This window comes from Olea europaea, unplaced genomic scaffold, assembly GCF_002742605.1.
Source record: "Olea europaea var. sylvestris unplaced genomic scaffold, O_europaea_v1 scaffold1477, whole genome shotgun sequence".
Lineage (NCBI taxonomy): Eukaryota > Viridiplantae > Streptophyta > Magnoliopsida > Lamiales > Oleaceae > Olea > Olea europaea.
This window is the reverse complement of record NW_019232329.1, coordinates 10,736-20,443: the sequence shown is the minus strand read 5'-3', so window position 1 is coordinate 20,443 and position 9,708 is coordinate 10,736. Positions and strand designations below refer to the sequence as shown.

At 33.7% G+C, this 9,708-nt stretch overlaps 1 protein-coding gene across 1 annotated transcript in view; it reads right to left on the bottom strand.

Moving 5' to 3' along the window:
- Positions 1 to 2,802: 2,802 nt before the first annotated feature.
- The window catches only part of LOC111376237 (omega-6 fatty acid desaturase, chloroplastic-like), a 15,213-nt gene continuing 8,307 nt past the window's right edge, over positions 2,803 to 9,708 (bottom strand). The window contains exons 5-13 of the mRNA XM_022999189.1: positions 9,677 to 9,705; positions 8,347 to 8,585; positions 6,529 to 6,672; positions 6,064 to 6,215; positions 4,908 to 5,030; positions 4,624 to 4,801; positions 3,779 to 3,897; positions 3,215 to 3,329; positions 2,803 to 3,085 (exon numbers count right to left, since the gene is read on the bottom strand). Of these exons, the coding sequence (XP_022854957.1) occupies positions 2,924 to 3,085; positions 3,215 to 3,329; positions 3,779 to 3,897; positions 4,624 to 4,801; positions 4,908 to 5,030; positions 6,064 to 6,215; positions 6,529 to 6,672; positions 8,347 to 8,585; positions 9,677 to 9,705 (1,261 nt within the window). The 3' untranslated portion in view covers positions 2,803 to 2,923. The remainder of the gene's footprint in view (positions 3,086 to 3,214; positions 3,330 to 3,778; positions 3,898 to 4,623; positions 4,802 to 4,907; positions 5,031 to 6,063; positions 6,216 to 6,528; positions 6,673 to 8,346; positions 8,586 to 9,676; positions 9,706 to 9,708) is intronic.

The window sequence follows — 9,708 nt, the reverse complement described above, 5'->3', positions numbered from 1 at the left end:
TTTTTAATTACGTAATCTTCAAAAAAATAAAAAAAATAAAAATCATTTTCCACCTAAAAAAAATCTCCCAACAAATGATTAATTTAAAACAAATTGTTGGTCAAAACCGAAATAAGAAATTTATTATAATATGATGTACTAAAAGTTGTTTTAATAATAAGAGGATTCTAATCATTTTCTTAAGAATGTAACTTTCTTTTTTCACTTAACCGAGATATATACATGCTTCCACACAATTAAAAGGTACAAACTTCAGTAAAATATAATCATGTAAAGAGGAAAAAATTAAATCGAAGTGTGTATCAACAAAAGTTACACCAGCAAATACGACGCACTCTATTGGTGACATTGAATAATAACATACTAAACGAAAAAGGATCAAAAAACCATCATGTGAACCATATTTAAACATTTTATTATTTTTTATCAATCCACGACGATGAATATATGAAAAAAATTATATCCATATACAAAGTAGCTTATAGAATAGTTAACTAAATCACAAATATGTGTACAGAAAATCGAAATATGAACTCAACCACTACATTCACATAAATATAGAAAATTAAAGGAAAAAACTTAAGGAAAGCGTACAATGAACTCATCTAATGTGAAGATCAAACTCAGAGGAACAAAAAGGAAGTCTAAAATAGGCATTCCATCAAAATAATAGACTTTAGGTAGTTAGAATTCAATTTTACAAGAGAAGGTAAAAAAATTGGCGTTAAACTCATGCTTAACAAGAAAAAACATATTTACAGGTCATTTGAAAGAAATCAAAAGCACATACACAACATCATAAACTCTTTAAGAGTCCCTAAAGCATAATTATACATATTTGGGGGACAAAACTTACCGGCTGAAAAAGGAAGTTCATATTGAAAACCACATTTGAAGAAACTGAAAAACAAATTCACAGTGACCTAACGATCCCTTAAACATTACTGCACGTATTTTGGGGATGACTCCTTCAAAGATGAAATCAAGAAAAAAAAAAAGGAAAAAAAACCCCGAAAACAACATAAATTAAACAATGCGACTCCAAAATTTGAAAAATAATAAATTGATATACGAAAAAAATAAGAGATTGAAGCACTGATGACTAAACTAATAGATATATGACCCAATTCCTCCAAGATCCGTGAAAATTGCAGAATCCAGTTCCTCCAATCCGCTTGAAAATCGATTCTTCAAAATGCGTAGAAAAATGACGGTGAGAAGATAGTTGGAAGAGTGAAAGAGAGATATACGAAAAAAAAAAGAGATCGAAGCACTGATGACTAAACTTACAGATATATGACCCAGTTCCTCCAAGATCCGTGAAAATTGAAGAACCCAATTCCTCCAAGATCCGTGAAAATTGATTCTTCAAAATATGCAAAGAAATGACGGTGAGAAGAGTGGAAGAAAGTGAAAGAGATAAGTTGGAAGAAAGAGAAATGACGGTGAGAAGAGATAATAAGTTGGAAGAAGAGTGAAAAAGATAAGGTAGGACACAGCTGTGAAGAGATGGGGAGACAAAAAAAATACCTGACACATTTACATTAATTGCTGAAAACTGATAAGGCTGTGTCAAAAAAATTAAAAATTAAAAACAAAAAAAATCGGATGAACAGTCCCTCCTTTATTTTATTGGGAAAAATAAGATAAATTTATTCGACAATGTGCCACGTGTTCTGATACCTACCTTGCATAGCATTAGTGTATGTTATACAAATAATAGTTATAACATAGTTTACTTACATCAGTTACAAATTACTTTGTGTGTGCATATTTGCATAATGACTAATGCACATGGTGCTATATTATATGATATATGGATTATATAATTTATTATTAGTTGTGGTACAAAGATAATCCCAAAAGAATGTAACTACAGTATGGGCAAAGTTGAGATTATCGGGAAAGGAATATTATAACATTACAATATAAAAGTGGAAATAGTCATTAGATTGCACGAACCAAGCTGTGGTCGTGTGATTGGGATTTACTTGTATTTGATCATTTTTATCACGCTCCACAATGAATTGCGGACCACTAGACCAAGGCGAGGGAAGCAATGGATTAAGGTATAAATTTCATGTAACACATGAAAAATTTTAGTACAGATTATAAGTTGTTTTCTAGTTATAAATGTAGGAGCAACGAGTACGGTATTGGTGTTGGGGATCGTCACAAGAAAGCAGATAGAATTTTTCTACTGGCCACTCGGATGGTCGCTTGGTAATGCTGACCAACAACAGTTGCTACATTGTATTAATTGTTAGTTGAACTTCATATCCAAGGAAGGATTTGTACTTCTGGATAAAAGCATGGTCTGGTCATGGTCGGATAGTGGGACTCCCATAATAGGAGCAAATGGCTAGGACAAGATAGCTATAAGAGACACTAATTCTGTGTGGAGTTATCGAATATGAAGATTTTGGGTTCATGGATTTGAGGTTTGCTGCTAGAAGTGTAAGACTGAGCTCAAGAAATCGGCTAATGAAGGGGAAAATGCCCGATCTTCAGTGTTATCCTAAATTGGTATTGCAGCTATTTTCATCCATGAATGATAGTATACCAGTGTTTTGTGGTTCTGATCGGGTTTGACATCAAGATCACGAAAAACTTGAGATGGTTCTATTTGTGATTTTTCAGTTGGAGGCAATAGGCTCTTCACCATTGGTTTTAAGATTCTGAACACTGCAGAGAAAATCTTGAACCATAATTATAGTACAAAATTAAATCTCTTATCCAAATTTGTTTTTTCAAGAGTTCGCTTGAGAAGACTCGTGAAACGCATAGCCATGGCAACCTGTATTAAGCCTTCAATGAACTTTCCTCTATTGATATGTAATTCTTTAAAATAAAGAATGTTTAAACATGTAATATAGAGTTAAAAACATCGATACATGGTACACTTGAAAGGCACATCACTAAATCAAGCATAATCTGGCATTACTTTTTTAAGGAATGTGATTGGTTGTGAATCTTTGGGTGCTAGTTCATCGAAAGCAACATAATTTTGCTCCTTGTCGTAAACATGGCAAATTGTCAGTATTGTCTTCATCAATCGCCAGTTCCATGTAGCCTCGTTCATGTACTGTAGCAGCATCGTCAACAAATAGAGAAAAATAGTTCAGTTTGGGACATTAACTTGATCGAGCAACAAACACAAGCATCTGATAATTGTAGATATGTTAGTAATACACAGATCACAAACGGATCCTACCTTTCCCCAGTTTTCTTGGAGAGATTTATGAGCTGCCCGCAAATTATAGCTTGGTATTCGGGATGAAATGTGATGGGGTATGTGAACATTGATGTCATGGCAGAGAATCTCTATCCTGTTGAAGAAACAAGAGATTTCATTATTAACAAGCAAAAATTAATCAGTATCGTTAATTTTATTAGGCTACAGTACTAGATAATTTTTTGCAGCACGTTTTCATTGAATAGATCAAAATGATCTCTTCTCATGTACAAGCAACACGGTCTATGGTTTCTTGACATATTGAAATCCCCGACAAATTAAAATATCGCCACTTAAGGATGTGTTGAAGGTTGAGGGGAAGGAGGTTGAAATGTAAAAACAAAAACTTGAAAGTAAATAGAAAAGAACAGATATTTGAAGAACACTAGAGATATAACGTGAGTGTGAGACCACGTCCCGGAAACACTAGAAAAGCATATAAGAACCAAAAGATAGTTGTGAAACGCTATTTATATTTGTTTGTCGTTACTATATATGGATTATTATTACCAGTTTAATGAATCAGAAAACATGAAATATTACCAATGCGGATAATCACAATGAACCGTGCCATTAAGTTGGGCCTGGGCAGCATTCCACTCATCTGAAGATTTAAAGGGTATGTGTGGAGCCGTATGATGAACCATTGTAAAAGTACTCATCTGTAAATTCCAAACAAGAAGAAAATGTCATAGTTGCATGTCAGAAGTAGTCATATTTATGCCAATAATGGATAAAATTGATCAGGGGGACCCACTTCTGGCTAGCAAAGAAAGATACTTCTAATATAAAAAAATGCTCAGAGAATGTAAATGAGATCTGAAGATATCAGAACAGACAAAAAAGGAAAAGGATTCAGGTGGGAAGATATTCTCTGAATGAAATCCTTTTTCATGTTCAGTGGTGCCACAATGTGAAAGGAGCTGCTAATATTCAGAACTGACTCAGTAGGTTAGGCCAGAACTCTATATTGATCTTGTTCCTTTTACTAATCAGAGTTGAACTGGGCCTGACCACTATCAAGTGTGCGTGTCTCCAAAATCTTCCATAATGAAGTAAGAAAGTTATAGACAAATTAAAGATGCAGTTCCGAGGGCCAAAAGCTTGTTGATGATCAAGGTCAGGTTTAACAATTTGCAGAGGCAGTCTTCAGGTAACCTAGTGCAATTATCGTCCTGTACCCAAGTTTAGTTCTCCCCCACCCACAAGAATATCTTACTGGATCAGCCTGTGCTTGGTCGAGCCTATTATGTTGTTTACTTGCCTAACATCTTTAATATTCTTTCTTATAGACCACTACTTTCAGATTATCATCAAATTAAGTACTAGCAAAATGTTGGGCAGACCGTTTTCCAGGATAACATGGGAAGTAAAGAAAAAATCATTACCCAAAAGTGATAACCTAACCACGGCATCAACCAGAATTTGATCCATCCCATGATCCCAGTCTTTAGGATTATCAGTGGCCATCCAATTGCAATGAAAGCAGACACACAAGCCAAACTTATCTTTACTCTCTTAACTTCATTCGATCTGAACTTCTTCAAATCAAAGTGCCACATCAGCCTAACAGGATATTTTATGACGTCAGAAAATTTGCAAGTCAATCAGTTATACTGAACTCCAGGGATTTGGAAAATCTAAATTAACATAAATATGATTTATTTATTACCAGTGTGCTATAGACATCAATGGTCGAAATGGGCCATATCCATATATAATTGCCTTCCTCAAAATTGGAGAAGACTCAAATTCTTCTAGCCATACAGGGTGCCAGGCCGTATCCTCTGACAACCTATAAATCAGGTGAATAAGAAGGTTAAATATTGGAGTAGAAGCAAAGGAATTGAAATTATATTTGCTACATTTAAAAGGTTGAACGGTATTATTCTAACGGCTCAATTTTTTTATAAGCAAATAAAGTCAGATAAGAGGACAGCGGTTTTGTATCGGAAACAAGAACACAAACTGAACATTCATGATATCAAAATGCAGTCAATTATGAATGTCAAAGTTCTCATGTTATTAAGATAAATGGAAAACAAATTGACCATCCCTTCTACAATGACCAAGAAGGATTGGAAAGAGAAAGAGAAATTATGCGTAACCGCGATGAATGGAATAAGAATAGCAAAATCACACATAATAATGTCATAAAAGAGTTTCATATATAAATAAAAACAGTCAATGAGGTTGAACAGTAAAAACGAATCCCAAATATAGTAACGTAGTACTCCAATCTCTGATATTGGACAAAAATTTAACTAATGTGAAGTTGGAGAGAAGAACAATACAAGTTATCTCGAGCAAGTTATGCACCTAATCTAAAAGCTATACTCACTAGCAGAAGGGGAACTTTTCATTCATATTTTCAACCCCCAACCCCGACAAAAATAAAAAGTATCTGCTGGTGCAACTCTTCATTTTTCATTATTAAAGCATGGGCCAAGAATGGTCAGATTGCCCTGAGATTTGAAGTTTGGACATTGGCTTGCTCCAATACTAAATCAAAACACCACGTTGTCGAAAAAGATAAAAGTGACAGAAAGGAATATAATTGAAAACATTATCTAAATAATAATGTCAGATTTAGTGCCAGCTCCATTCCATAGGCCACTGCCTACAATCACAATTCATATAAGTTTGATCCGAAGCATATCAGCAAAAGAAGCAAACAAGAAGCCTCTATTAAAAAATGGTATAAAGCAAGATGTAAATAGAAAACAACAACAAAAAATACACTGTCATCAACACCTGTAAGATGAAGTAGCGTACAGAATTTTATTTACTTAGAAAAATATAAATATGTTTAGGAACATCATGCATACATATTTGTTTTTGCGTGGTGCCGATCATGCTTAAATCGCCAGGGCTCATATGGGTATATCAATGGAAGGAAGGCCAGAGTTCCAACGATGTCTTCCACCAATTTGTTTCTTGAGAATGACTTGTGGGCACAATCATGTCCTATGACAAAGAACTTCAAATAGAGGGAAAATGGAAATGGAAACAGAAAAGTTAACATGATATGTATCTACGGGAAATAAATTAAATGAAGTTATATCCTCATTTGATACTCAGAAACTAGGAGGGAAAGTGACAGCTATATATTTTTCTTCCATTCCAATGTGGAAATTTTGGCAGCTGTATGTAGGGAAGGGGGTACTACTGTGAGCCAACATTTCATTAATGGATTCCATGCTTTTCCTTTCTGCTTATTTCCCCTCATAGTTTCCAAGGGCCAACCAGGCACAGCTAATATAATATACAAGAAAGATAAATAGAGAACGAACCCCTGTGATTGCAGTTCCTGTAAAAGCCCAAGCTAGAGGAAGAAGATACCATGGTGCTTTGGCAATCATGAAGATCCCCAATGCATAAGAAGTCACGGATATGAGTACAGACTTCCAAGCTTTTACATCATCTATCTCGAAGACCTTTAGAAAATATCAATGAAAAAATCAGGAACATCACTAGCTTAATTGCTGCAGTAAATAGCATGAGATTTCTTTTATTCATTTATTCCCAGTCAAGGCTAAGTCGACTTAAGCCTGTTTCATAAGCAAAGGAAATGGTTCCCACCATTAGACTATCCTGAGGGTCTCAGAATGGAGTGAACAAACAATATTAGATTTACAGTTTAAAGCCTTGTAAATGACAAAAAGTAGCATTGAGTTGCATTTCGTTGAGCCAGACTCAATGTTGTTGAAATGTGGATGTTGTTTTGTATCAGTTACAAGAGTTATACCCCCACAGTTTCAAAAAGTACTTGCCGAAATGGTTAAAAGTACTAGATTGAAAAACCAAACAATCTAGGTTAGGTGTTTTACTAGCTACTGGTATGCATTGTTAACAATCAGCAGTATTAATCAGCATTCAAATATATCTTCACAGTAACGAGACAAAAGAATTTTCCTTATATAGTCATAGATCATGTAAAACTGGAATTTTCATAAGATGGGATCGTTGTTCGTCAACATTTCATGCATAAGCACTTGTAAAATAACATCTTTGAGTAAAACAAACACAATAAATTTTCTTTAAAAGAATTAAATGGTTTAAACTAATCAGGAGCCTCAATGAATAATGGAAATTTTCATGGAAAGCATGGTATGCCCTCTATTTTCATTTTTTTCATTGGCAACCACACATACTCGTTTATTTTCTCGTTTAAGTAAACAGAGGCATAACGAGACATGTAAGGCACAGACATTGATGAAATCGTTTCTTCTTTTGCCTTTGGCAGTTAAATTTTCTCATTATTCCTTTCTCCCTTTTTTAACGTTTGTATTAAATTTTGCTCTCGCTCTAGGAACTAGCTCTACAAAACGAACTCAATAAAAAATAAGCTATTGTTTGAGCTCCATTTTGAAGAGAGAATATATTTTTGAATGGTGAATTTTGGAGAATGTGTGGTTAGAAAGTAAGAAAAAGTTTTTGATTTACGTGTAGAATTATTTTATTAGAGAATATATGGTTGAAAATGAGTTTTGAAAAAATGGGGCTCAAACAAGGGCTAAGTTTATTGATTCGTATATTATTTTTCTAGGGGATGGCTATCTTGTCCTAGTTGTGTATGCTTATTATTGGTCATCCATAAAGATACAAAGTAATCCTCCACTTAGAAAAGCGTTACTATCAGGTTCCGCACTTCAAAATGAACAAACTTAATATAAAAAAACAGAAATTTTTATACAGTCGATAAACTGCTTCTGTAGAAAGGCTCTCTAAATAACCCTGTTTAAGTGTAAATATGCTACTTAAAAAGTGAAGCACTTGTATGACAATAATTCTCATTTACTATATAAATCGTCTTTTTGTGTGCTCCAGAAATTAATGAAAATGATAAACAAATGGCTATAATATGAATAGCTTTCTTGTTAATATGCAGCGCAGCAGAGGAGATTTCCAACATAAATGAAAAATAACACCACTACTACCACATCAGCAATTCCAACAATGAAAATCTCCATGTCCTTGGTAGGAAATCCATAAGTTTTGCACTTGCTAGTTATGATAAATCTTATCTAGAATTCCCTACGTGAGCTATCCAGGACAGAACATTAAACAGGAAAAGATTTTCGGTGCATAGAAATGCTAGGTAAAATTACCTTTCTTGGAAGTGTATCAACTATATCTTTCAAAGTGACATTATCTGGAAGAGGTTCTCCAATTTGCCTAAAACCATAGTTTTCACTCAATTGTTTTCTGTCCTCTGCATTATCTGCTGGAGATGATGGCACTGATACCGCCACAGCTTTTACGATTTTATTCTTTCTCGAGTATACAAGACAATTTTTTTGTTCACTTCTTTTGTGGGGTCCACTTTCCAACTTCAAAAGATATCTCCCTGTCCATCAAAACTTATCATTCAAGATATGTCTAGAGAATTGAAAGACCAAATGCATTGTTATTCTACTTTATCAGGGTGGTGGGAACTATACATTATGGCACAATTCGAAAAAATGATAAATGGATAATTACAATGAAAACCTTGACCACAATCTATGAGTTAAAGTATCAGCTCAATCATGAATTTTTAAAAGGTTTCTACAAATAATATATTAGCAGAAAATTAGCACCAACGGTTAATGTTATATTTAAAACTGATGAATACAAGAATTATATCAGGAGATAATGAGAATCCTTAAAGAAGTGAATTTACAAATACTATAGGAAATAAAACTTAAGAATTACAAGAATTATATCAGGAGATAATGAGAATCCTTAAAGAAGTGAATTTACAAATACTATAGGAAATAAAACTTAAGAATTACAAGAATTATATCAGGAGATAATGAGAATCCTTAAAGAAGTGAATTTACAAATACTATAGGAAATAAAACTTAAGAATTACAAGAATTATATCAGGAGATAATGAGAATCCTTAAAGAAGTGAATTTCTAAATATTATAGGAAATAAAACTTAAGAATTATCATCCGAAGTTCCACAGGCCTTAAGAATTTTCTCTCAAACAGAAAAAGCAAATAATATATAAAGTAAAATCACGTCAAATTGAATTGTAGAAAACGTAGTCTTAAAGTTTGTATTCTGAAATTTTGAAGAGCACTTCAATTACTCTATTTTTTCATCCTTGTCTCCCCTTTAGCCTTAAAAGTTCAGACATTTAATAGAGCATAACACTCGAGACTACCCTGTTCAAGAATGTCACTGAAACCAATTTATTCAAGCAAATTCCATATGGTTCTGAAGGACTAATAGACAACAGTCGTACAGTAACATGCAAAATCTTGAGTTCCATTAACCCACATTAATAACTGAAATTGCCAGATAGAAGTTCGTCCATTAACCCACACTAATAACCGAAATTACCATATGGAAGCTCAACTCAGTTTGTAAAATTGCACTAGAAAAAGAACTCATAAGTTAAATTCAATCCTCAAGCCAACATTTTGAACAGAAAAACAGCGAAAATGTACCTGAACAAATAAAATTCTGGGGCGAAATTCTA